This window comes from Semicossyphus pulcher, unplaced genomic scaffold (genome assembly GCF_022749685.1).
Source record: "Semicossyphus pulcher isolate SPU_LCO1_2020_fin unplaced genomic scaffold, fSemPul1.0.p SCAF_22, whole genome shotgun sequence".
Classification (NCBI taxonomy): domain Eukaryota; kingdom Metazoa; phylum Chordata; class Actinopteri; order Labriformes; family Labridae; genus Semicossyphus; species Semicossyphus pulcher.
This window is the reverse complement of record NW_027211696.1, coordinates 17976585-17988935: the sequence shown is the minus strand read 5'-3', so window position 1 is coordinate 17988935 and position 12351 is coordinate 17976585. Positions and strand designations below refer to the sequence as shown.

Here is a 12351-nt window from a genome sequence, read left to right as displayed (position 1 = left end):
CGTCGATGTTAACAAAAAATCGATACCATGTGAACTCACTCCGTAACAAGCTAATTTGCCCTCTTAAAACGTTTACTTTTAATTTAGCAAGCCGTTAAACCGGGATGTCAAAATGTGATGCTGATGCTCCATCAGCCGGTTCATCCTCTCCCTCTGTCTCTGTCAGCCCGCATCTCATTCATTTACTCAGCTCCATCCTCCGCTGCTGCTCTGTAGGGAGCATTAATGTGACGACGTCATTACGTAAACTCTGAAATTTGACGTAATTGGCAATAAAGTGTTTCCTCACATCCGGTATGCATGTCATAAAAGCTGAGTATTTTGCAGTGAAAAACATGAAAACATAATGTTATTTAGTGTGGTGTGCCTTCTAAGCAGTGGTGGAAGAAGTACTCAAGTATTTTACTTCACTAAAAGTAGCATAATTACAGTGTAAAAATACTCCATAACATGTAAAAGTCCTCATTAAATCTTTCACCTATTGGTAAAAGTACTAAAGTATCAGTAAAAAGGAATTGAGTGTACCTTAGGTAAATGTATTGATTATGAGTAAGGCCAAAAAACGTCTTGAAAACTTGAAATCCCCCTTATTGATATCACAGACCATGATAGATATACAGCCAAGGTATTCCATGTCATTTATATTCATTCAAAATATACACATCTGTTAATAATGACAATGAACATACAGGAACAGATTATATGCTACTGATGACTGACATCTTGTGGACAGCTATTGGCATAGCCAGTAGTGAACTGCACAGATCTTTAAGTTTACGGAGCTTTACTAAAAATTAAATACTCTGGTACAAGTCGAAGACCTGCATTCAAGATGTAATGTCAGTAAAATTACAAAAGTCTTAGAAACAAAATGTACATTTGTAGTCACCTGCATCCACATACTTGTTGCACATGCACAACACAACAGTTGCACAACAGTTAAAAGATACCCTGCACAGTGTGGTCGTACTGTTGCGGTGCCCCGGCTGATTTAAGAGTTGGTATTGTGTGTGTGCATTTTTTGTCTTTTTGTCAATTTTTGTGTTCATAGACCGAATAATTAATCAGGAAAATTATAGTCAGATTCATTCACAATAAAAAAAATTGCCTCATGTGACAAATGTATTGAGGTATAAGTGGTAAATCTGGAAATGAGGATCCGCAGGTACATTTTTACTTCTGTTAAAGTGCTTAAATCATATATACAACCATTAATTAACTCCTGCATTAGTGAAAAGATAAGTTATTTAATTCTATTTTCAGTTAATAAGTTTAATATACAATGTCCATTGAGAAAATGTATGATTTACAACCAAACAAGTTTACACATGAGGACAACGTTTGCCCAGATACAACCTGTTGACTACAAGCGAAACCCTCCCCACTTCCTCCAGTCTTTCATTTCCTATGTAGTATCCCTGTCACGCTGCAAGACAGGCACAAACAGGTGCTCTGTCTGACATTTTCACTGAAGCATGTCAAGTTAAGAAAAGCAGATTTTTAAATACAACATGTTAAAGCAGCACCTTAGCTCAAAAATTCAGTATGTGTTTATCAGGGGGATTGAAAAGTCCCAATTTTATGTTGTAATTCCCGATCAGTTCACTGTCAACTGTTAAAGCTAATATTGGATTTGTTTGATCCCCAAAAAAACCTGAACAAACACTTATCTGCCTCTGACAGACTTACAGACAGACTCGTTATTGGATACAGGCTACCAGCAAACATTATATTTAGAGCTGGCAGAATAAATAAACCAGACGCATTTACATCATGCCGTTACATTTTTTTTCCAGCTCAAATTCAACACAGGCTGCAACAAAATAAACGCAGACTGAACGTATTTAATGTATATGCCAAATGCAAGAGTTCATCCAGTGTGAACACGGCAGAATAACCTCCCTACATGTTGCAAATGCTTCACATGAAACACTGGAAGACCAGTCTTCTATTTCAAGATTACGCTGAGCATGAAAACCCAACTCAAGCACGCTTGCTTAGAATGTGATCAACAGAGCAGCGCTGAGCTGTGGTGAGAAGCTAAAGGAAATTCGTAAATATATTATTATAATATCAACAATGGATACTTTGACAGAGGATTTGATTCGGGCCGATGTGGACGCTGAGATGACAGTGCTGACGCCTGAAGATATCACTGAACAAACCCTGGAGGACAGCGATGAAGTTGAGCACCTTCGAAACAGGTACAAATCCCAGATTTTGATTCTAAAGATTTTATATTGGATGTTTTTTGGAAATGGAGTTTGGCATTTCAGTAGGATACCTGATTGTTTAGTGGAAGCCATTTGTCAGTCTCAGAGGGAACAGTTTATTATACAGTGATTAATTGGATCCATTCCCAAATGAAATGGGGAATTAATGAAGAAAACTCCATCAGTGCTAATAGACTGTGTTTGTGTGTGTTTGGCTGAGTGTATATATACACTCACATTTTGTAGGTGCACTAAAGGTTAGACTAATAAATCCTCCCTCCCTTCATGATAGAAACACCGCTCCATAATGCAAACTCCTCAACAGCATCATAAACAACAGCCTTCAAAATGACCTTAGAGTGAACACAACTGTTAATTTTGTGGAGATTTATGAAAGATTCTCTATAACAAAGATGAAGCACAACAAGTTATGCCACTGATATGAACATGTGTACACTTCCTGTCTCCTAAGTGGGCCCTATCTTTTTTCCCCTCCAGAAAAAGTAAAGTTTTGCAGAACAGTTATGGCATGTTTAAGCCAAGTTATCTTTCATTTGTGGTTTAAAGGATAACTTCGGTATTTTTAAACCTGGGCCATATTTTTACAAATTGGGGGTCGAAATGTCTCATAGGAACAAAAACTTTTGGAATCGGTCCAGATGGCCTCCACAGGCAGCCGCGATATGGCCACAATGGCTGCAACGTAATCCCCTGGGGCAGTTGCGCCCGATCAAAGTACGTCCAGTAAAAGTGTTTGTTTTTGCCACTGACAGGCTCGGATTGTTCCTCCAGGTGTCCGACAACAGATCCCTACAAAGATCGTCCTTTTTTAAAGAATAAGATCCCTTTTGTGTAACCAGAAACAGAAGTCTCGTTCTGAAATCCCGCGGCTGATGAGCTGTAACTTGAACAGGATGGTGGAAACGTGAGTAAGAGTTGGAGAGAGGATTTGTTTACGTAGAGGACTGCCAGCGAGAATATATTTCAAAAGCCATGGCTGAATATTTTCCCTGATTTCGACAATGAAGATGAGGCATTTGAATTTGATGGCCGTCCCGATTTATTTGAGCCAGAGGAAACGGACGAAGAGCTCAAAGAAATTGAAGAAAGAATGAGGAGAGAGAGAGAGGGGCAACAGGCAGAGGAGGGTGAACCGGTTGCCGGCGGAGGCCATCTACGGGACCGATTCCAAAAGTTTTTGTTTCCAGGTTTAAAAATCCCTTAGCTATCCTTTAACATGTTAGTCCTTTTAAATGTATGTTTACGTGTTTTGTCCGTCCCAAATGTGCCACTTTACTGCCAGAATGCACAGACGATCTGTGGCTACGGTAAAATGTCTCCAATATTTACTTTTGTGACTTGGGGTTGAAAGAATTGTTCGTAGGCGATGAAAAGAATGAAGCCCTGCTGCTTGTCTTCTAAAGGGATGATGCAGTCGCAGTAACTCTGGTGACACACAACAGGAAATGTTTCCTAGTGCATCATCTCTTTTACAAAGTGTTTCTGGTTTAATTCACTGCCATTTTGTTTCTCTGTTTCTGTGCCTTCAGTTTACGTGAGGCCGTCCACGATGACAACGTCCGGCCAAAGATGCAGTGCCTGATGATGGACTCTTCCTTCTCAATGGTGACTATGCAAGGTGAGGACAGCGGGATCGCATGGGAGACAACCCCTAGTCGCTGCAACACTCCGTGGGCATCCGAAGCTGGAAACCCCCCTGTGGATCTCAGCTCTCTGGTTGCAGTACGTCCTGCCACACCTGGGTCCGTTCCAGCAGGGAAGATAATCTTTGTCATGGATGAGGAGCTGATTGCAAGACGGAAGAAACCTAAAGAGAAACGGCAACGACAAGTCCTTCTAGAAAGTTCTGAGAACATCTCAGGAAGGCCGGAGTTAGTGGAAGTCTCACAACCAAACGTTAAAACTGAAGGAGAAGGAGACGAAGAGGACCCAAATGATCCTCTAGTAGATAAAGAGCAACGGCTTTTCCGCTTGGTGTCTGAAGGTTCGGAAATCCTCAACATTATTGTGCCTCCAAAACTGGTTACGGTGGACGAGGAGGAGAGCAAAGAAATGGTGGACAATCTTTCATATCTGGAGGAGAGCCCTGTTACCAAAGCCAGTGAAGCTACCCATGATTACGAGCTGCTGATGTCATCAGAAGGTTATGGTGCAGAAATAGGTGATGAGGTTAGGCCGATGCCCCCCATAGCTCCAAATGTTATGGATCCACCTGGAGCTCCAGTGGCCAGACCTCCAGGTAGAGGAGCACCTGGCAATGTGGACTACTTTGAGGCGTTCACCATGATTGATGCCCAGGCTCCAGGAAGTCCTGCTGTGGGCGCACAAGGACAGGTCGAACAAGAGGAAGGGGTTGCCACTGAGAGCCAGGAAGAGGTGAAACATGTGGCACCTAAATACAACACCGCAGCGGCAACAGCTGCAGATAATGAAAAGTCAGACACGACAAGTCTTGAGGAAATCTCCAGTGAGCTACTAGATGAAGTCTTCTACGGAGGTACAGAAGACTACCTCACGAAAAGTCTTGAAAAGGGGGATGTAGTCGCGTCAGGTGCGCGTTCCAGGCACCCTTCAAAACCGAGTGGTTCAACTTTGTTTGGAAGCCAAGAGGAAATCCTTACTCCAATCTTTCTACCCGATGGACCTCCCAAGATAATCGACCAAATTTTGCTGGAGGAGCCCAAAGCAATGGCATTCCTTTACACGGATCTGTATGAGGAAGCAATAGGCAGTCGGATGAAAGAAGAAGATACAGAAAGTATGACCTCTGAGAAGTCCTTCCACAGCAGGCAATCAGATCGGGAAGCGAGAGGTTATTTAGAGAAATACGTCCTTATAGATGAGACTCCTGCCGTGGAAGTGGGACCAACTGAAAAAGAAAAATGCCCAGAGGAAGGTCCTCGGATATTGTCCAATGATTTGTATGATGATGGCGATATGCTGTCCAAGCCTGAAAAGGGTGAGATACCAAATTCAGAGGAGGAAATCACAGATTTCTTCAGGTCCAGTGCGAATTCTTCTCCATTAGATATAGAGCCTTTCCCTCGATCACTTGAAGAAGAAGAAACCAAGTCGGCCCCAAAGAGTAAAGACAAGACAGCCAAAAATGTCTCCATCAAGGTAGAAAAAGTTGCTGAAACACCAGTAGATCATCTCAGCATCTCGAGCTTTGAGTTTCCTTCAGATGAACTAGACTGGGGAAGCACCGATGATCATCCAACAGGGCCTGATGAAAAAGATGTCAGTGCGCATACTGAATTGTGGAAACAAGATTCGGAAGTGCAAATGCCAGTTGCCCCACCCAGGAGAAGGGTAACATCTGCTCCGAAGGCGTGCCTGGACCTAACACCTCTGACTCCAGTTGACATTATTCAGGAAAAAGAAGAGGCTGGTGGAAAGGAGCAGAGGGAGGAGGAGAAAGAGACGGCATCCCCAGCAGAGACTGCAGACGAGGGAGATGGAGACGGGGAGGAACTGATGCAGCCCCCCTGCAATGATGCGCCATCTGAGAATATGGTGCCCGCAGTGGACACTCAGTCCCCACAAAGTGTAGAAGAGGGCAATGGAATACCTGTCAGCCACGCTGCAGCTGAGGACAAAGACATTAAAACAGTAGAAGAAGAAGCTACAAAACAAACTGTTTCAGAGGAGGTAGATATCACAGCATCAGAATTGGCTGAAACAGAGGTTGCACCAGAGACCCAAGGAGATAATTCAAATGCCTCACCAGCTGAAGCAGCTAAAGAAACAGGACGGTGTGTAATACTTTAAGAGAGATACAATTTTTGAGCACGTTTCATGTCAAGTTTACTGCTAATGTGTCCTTATTCAAGGTTTTAATTCATAGTAGAATTAGCATACAGTAAACTGAGATAGTTTCTTAAAACGTAATATATAAAAAGGAGGAAAACATTGTATAGTTTGGTCTAGTTTTTTGAAAATGTGTTGCCATTTCTACATCCTCATAGTACATGAGTGTAAAAATCTGTAAACAGTTGGATCAAATATCCAGGATGATATTTTCCTTTGTTTCTCCAAGTTAATCCAGTTTTCGCAGCTTAGGCGGGTGGCAACAGTGCATGAATCATAGTGAAGGGAGAGGTTTGGGTCACAGTGTGAATAAAAAGGGTGTGAGTGCATGTGTTGGTGTTTGTGTAATGTTAGGGTGGATCTTCTTCAGCTATAAATAAGTCTCTCTGGCTGTTAACCTGACACCTTGTCTCAAGTAGAAGTCTGTGAACCTTCTTGTAAACAGTCGAAAAGAATTGTATAATACGTGTAAACATGTGCATATAATAGACAAATTAACTTATAACCTTTACCTTGCGATTCTTTGTTGAATCCTTATTGATTCCAATACAGACCTAACAATTTATGCTTAATAAAAATATTTTACTGTGTGCATTTGTTCCTACTTTAGCCACATAGAATATTATACATAGATAGATGCTTTTTAGCCAATCAAAGGAAGCTGTAATTAGACAGACTGGACGCAACAGTATGTACCCTAAACATGTGGTCGTTAAAGCAGCTCTATGTCGGGGAGTATTTACAGATTTTATTGCCTCTCGGCCTGAATCCAAAGGTCCCATCTGGAGCTCGGCAGTGATCCTGTCCCTGCTGACCTTGAAGAGGAGAACTCAAATATGAATACATGCACGGACAAATGTGGTATGAATACAATATAGAGAGGTAAAGGTTCAAATTGGTTTTGGCAGGAAAAAATGGTTGTGTAAAAATGTCTTATGTGCATCCTGTTAGACTTGTTAGTATCACGTTTAATCGACTTTGGTGACATCCAGTGTTTGAAATGAGCATTTCCCATTTTTTAATCATTTTTAAATAACATTTTCCCCTCCACATCGACAGGGGGCAGCAGTGATGTTGATAGCTCACCAGAAACTCAGCAATATGAGTCTCTCAGTCATAGAAATACAGTAGATAGATTGGATATGCCAATTTATTTATGTAGTAAGTACAAATATCTCCACTCTTACAAGGCATAATTTGACGTAAACAATTAATATAATTAATAAAATAAAAAGAGCAGTGAATTAACTTCAAATTACGTTAATTAAAAGTGTTAATTTCCAAGTTGCTAACATACTGCAAGCATTCTGCTACATAAGCTAACAATAATTAGCTTGCTCGCTATATGATAAAAAGTTTTATTATTTTTTATTATTAGTGTAGCAAAACGTACTATTAAAATGATTATCTACCTCCCCTGGGCTAAGGTATCGTGTTTTTGTTTTTCTATGTGGTATATTTCTATGCCGGAGGTCGCCCGTCGGCGCTGTGTTTGACTACTTGGATATGTTAGCTTCAAGCTAACTCCGCAATGGAAAATGTCCCCGGCTTTTGCTCCTCTGACACTTCTGAAGAAAACGGAACAGAAACCTGCGACGGCTCCTCGCTTGAAGATGAATTTGTCGACGCTTTCGGCGACCTGGCTGCCCTCCCGGTCGAGGTTGGCGAGAGAAGACCGACGTGTTTGCGGTGCCGGTGAGCTGAATTAAAGTGAAGCTAATGCTAGCTAGCCGAGTTAGAGTGGTTGGACCAGACAGGGAAGAAACCCTTCAACCCATCCCTCTTCTCCTCCTCCACCTCCTCAAGTTACTGGCATGCTTTAATGAGGGAACAGATTTATGTCGTTACAGAAAAGCTGAACAACAGCTGAAACAGTGATGGGGGATAGTCTGGGAAGTTACTGAACACTCACAGCTTCTCGCTTCAACTTTCCTCCCATGTAGTCGCCCTCAGAAGGTGTGTCTCTGTCCCTTTCTTCCAACACAACCCCTGGAGGTCTCCACGTGTTTGTACGTAGTGCAGCATCCTGCAGAGGTGAGTTACTAAATCATAACAGAATCTGATCACAATTGTTCAAGTCTGTCTTAAAGTCGTCAGGTGCAGTTGTGGATGAAGTTTTTATGAAATAGTCAGTCCTGCATTGAAAATGTTTCTTTATTAAGATATCTTAATTTATACAGCACTAAACAGAGTAAATTTAAAGTGCTTTAAACAGGCAAAGAGAAGCACATAGAGTGATTGAGTTTATAAGCGAGTTATAAAACCTGAATTATTTAAATAAAACTAAAGAATATGTGAATATGTATTGGACATTTTGCCGATATCCGATATGACGATATTTTCCAACCCTTTTTGTTGATTGCCGATTTTGATGCCGATATATAAGGCACATGTTTTTTTCCACCTAATTGCAGAGAACATCAAATCTCCCCGTAGTAGAATTGATATCATGCCTACTCTTATTGTAGAGGCCCGCCGGCAGATTCTTGAGATGGGCGATTAAATTTGTAGTTTTGAATAAATGAGATTTGGCCCCTCCTCGCATGACAGATGCTGAGCACAACCTTGCTGTCTGTTTCGGAAACTTTGAAAAACTGCCATACCGCAGACATCTTGCACCCTTCTTCACGCTTGACGGAAGAGGGGTGTAGCATGCAGTGTGCGCATACACCTGCGCAGAGTTAATGTTGTAGCATTACATGAAGCTTTTTTAGGGAATCATCTTGCATTTAGGCAGAATTAAAGTGTTGTTTTATCAGCGGAAAATATCTGCAGAAAAAAGACATCTGCCGATGCCGATAATTCATTTTCAAGCTATAATCTGCAGAAACCAATAACGTGCCAATAATATTGTGCATCCCTGCTTATAATACAGTTACATTACATTCATTATTTGTAGACGACTTGTAACTAGAGCTTTCAGATAGTGTCAACGAAATGTACTCCACTTTTGCACCCTTTTACTTTTAATCAAACATGCCAGCAAATTAAAGTAATCTTTATCAGAGGCTTGTTTTTATAATCGCCTTATTGTGACCCTGTCTAATTTCAGGAGAGCAGAGTACTTCGCACCGTGCCTCTACTTGCTGCGTGTTTGCCACAAGGAAAATGCAATGTCATCGTTGGAAGGAGATTCAATGAAGAAAAGTAAGCAGTTTTACTTGTTTATAATATCTAAAGACAACATTTATTTTATTATATATATTATATATTAAGTGTTTGTCTCTCTCCTCTCAGACACCCGGAGCTGGCTGCGGTGTGTCGGGACAGCAGAACGCTAATTCTGTATCCTGGCCCCAAGTCCGAGAACCTGGAGGAGTTAGTGCAATACCAGGAAGTAGGCAGTGTGAAACATAATGTGATCATCATAGACGGCACCTGGAGTCAGGCCAAAAACATGTTTCTCAAAAACAGCCTGTTCCACCTGCCTAAACAGGTGTGTATTACTGAATTATCACGTTAAAAGAGGGCGAGGTTAGGTGCTAAGAGGAAAGATATCAAAGTTTTTAAGAACTGAAAAGCGTTCACAAACATTAGACGCTAATTACAGCTCCCCTATCCAAGATGTACATGGTTCCTTTATCTGATTCAAAATCTTTCTTGAACAGAAAAAAGTGCCCTTTCCACCTGAGACAGTATAAATTCTCCTGTTAAACCCACGGGTGGGAAGCTACTTCACCCACATGATATGACTAACTGAAAATCAAAGCGATGTTAAAAAAACACCATGTCTCTTAAATGTGGGCAAGCGAGCACCAAGGACTCATCAGCATTTCTTCCTTTCCCTCTGGTTTCCTGAGGAGTGTTTTGGCTAAATATAATTAAATACTTGCCTGGACTGGAAGACGCAGTATTTTGAAAAGATCTTCTCTCTTTTAAAATTCATTGGCAGCTTCCACCTAGCCCACAGCAGAAGAAAATGCATTGATAGATGGATAGTGCACATGTATGCAGAGTTTTCTTTTATTCAGTTTTAAAGCTTTAACCCTCTTATTTGAGTCCTGGTTTATTAACATCTTGGATTATTGGGGGTTCAACACTAAATTTCCCAAATTTCAAAGCAGCAAAAACTTCTTGAACTTGCTTCGTTTTTTGTAAAGAAGTCAGTCCACAATAATATTAATGATACTGTTGTAAGAGAGATGGCAGTAAACAAGGTGTTGACATCAATTAAATGTAATTAAGACTGGTAAAGCTAGATTACATGCATGCCTTCATTCCTGTGAATACCTTTTGCGTACGTAGGCTGCTTCAAACCAGCACAGGAATAGCAGACCCTGTGGACCCAATGGAAACTAGGACGTAGTGTGGTAAATGCAGAATTAAACTACAACAATAAATAGTATAAAAAGTGTGGATTATTTTCATAGAACTCACAAGATACAAAATTGTAACCATGCCACAAGAGAGAGACTGACTTACACTACTGATCACCTGTGTTTTGTTTGACCAGGTCCAGCTCAATAGGACTCTGTCCAGCCAGTATGTGATCCGCACACAGCCCTCCAACATCTGCCTGTCCACGCTGGAGTGTGCTGCTGTCGCCCTGTCAATCCTGGAGCGGAACGACGACATCCAGGAGGTGAAGGAGCGAATTATTTAGTGTCCACCTTTATGTGCTCTTTGTTCCACTGAAGTAATTTTTTTTTGTGGGCCACTGAAACAACATTGACAAACTGTACAATATTGGGGACTTGTTAGCAAACAGTACCCTATTTTCACATTTAGCAGATACAAAGCAACATTAACATTCATTTAAAGTCCTGCTTGTGTCCATTATTCAGGCTCAGTTTGGGTCTCCACCAGCTCCTGAGAAAAACATCCAGCTTTATAAGCAAATAGTTGCTACACTGTGCCCAGAAGCTAATTGCTAACTGTAGCCCCTTTGACACTGTTGGTTCAAGGCGGGATTATTACGCCTCTGTTATGTTCCAACTTCTATGTAAAACGCACAAAGGCAGAATGGTGGGGCAAAGTCGTTCTGCCTCTGAGGCAGGGCGGAACAGCGCTGTGTGTGTGTGTGTGTGTGTGTGTGTGTGTATGTGAAGCATGCGCTCTTTGTTTACACCTCGCACACATTTTGCTTCTGCAACGCGGGAAGGCTGTAAGAACATGCTCGGGCGGCTTTAGCCAGCGTTGCTTAGTCCAATGTAAACTGGCGCATACGCCATGACGGAGGAGCTTCGTAAAAAGGGCTTATGTCTGCTTGCTGTTTAATGCTGTACAGGTTGTGTTCAATGGGAATTTTTTAACCTTTTTTTAATTAAAACGACTGAACCAAATCAGTGAAGTTGCTGGCAGGCAATAAAATCTGAACTAATCAGCAGAAAGACTGAGAGGAACTGTAGAGTTGCATGATAAATCTCTTAAAGCTCCGTATTATGAGAATAGCCCTTTTACAAACATCCTGATAAGTTATCCATTGTTAATTGTAGATAAAAACAATAAAGCAGTTCTACCAAATACATAATGTACACACCTACATGTTTTTTTAATAAGAGGTTGCAATGAAAAATCAATACATCTCCTGTATTTCTCATCACTCTTGCCTTCGCCATCTGTTTGTCCAGGTTCTGCTGCGGCCCCTGAAAGCCCTGTGCTCCTTCCAGCTGCAGCACGGCGCTCAGGTACATCACAGCAAGGAGCATCTGCTGAAGAATGGCATGTATGACAAACCCATGCCCAAGAACAAACGCAAGATAAAGAGGATGGAGAAACTCGTCACTGATCACAACATCTGCCCGAGATGAGGGCAGAAAACAGGGCTCGACTCATATCCGTGTAAACAGCTGTCTTCTACGCTGCACAGGACTGTACCATCAGAGCAGCATGTAGCAGCTTCAGGGTGCAGACATGGAAACCACTGGACTGTTTGGGAGTTTTGTTCTTCTGTTTTTAAAATGTTCTACATGCTGGTTAATTTAATTTATGTATAATTTAAAGTTTTAGTTAAAGTGTCACTGCGGGACAATAAATCTGATTTCTGACTTTTATTGTTTTTAAAACAGTTTACATTGTTTACTTTAGAGACACTATGGTGGTTCTGTTGTGATTGACTCTCTGTGGCTACACATTTGGAAGGGCTGATTCCATCGATGTTTTTTGATAAGAAATACATTTGTTGAGATACGTTGCAAAATAAAAATACCTCAAAACTTAATGTGGTATTTTATTAAACTACCAGACACATAAAATACAGCAGGTAAGCTCTGCCTCTGCAATGGAGGATTTTTTTTTACTGTATGTGAGGATTGTTGATGATGGGACCTCAGCAATATACAGCCAGGTACAATTTAGCTGTACTGTT

The 12351-nt window shown here is 41.3% G+C and overlaps 1 protein-coding gene across 1 annotated transcript; it reads left to right on the top strand.

Moving 5' to 3' along the window:
- Positions 1 to 7558: 7558 nt before the first annotated feature.
- Positions 7559 to 12184, top strand: dtwd2 (DTW domain containing 2). Its single transcript, XM_069673671.1, has 6 exons — positions 7559 to 7739; positions 7988 to 8078; positions 9097 to 9191; positions 9282 to 9480; positions 10498 to 10626; positions 11615 to 12184. Exons 1-6 carry the CDS (start codon positions 7576 to 7578, stop codon positions 11792 to 11794), a joined length of 858 nt encoding a protein of 285 aa, XP_069529772.1. The 5' UTR covers positions 7559 to 7575; the 3' UTR covers positions 11795 to 12184.
- The last annotated feature ends 167 nt before the right edge of the window (positions 12185 to 12351 follow it).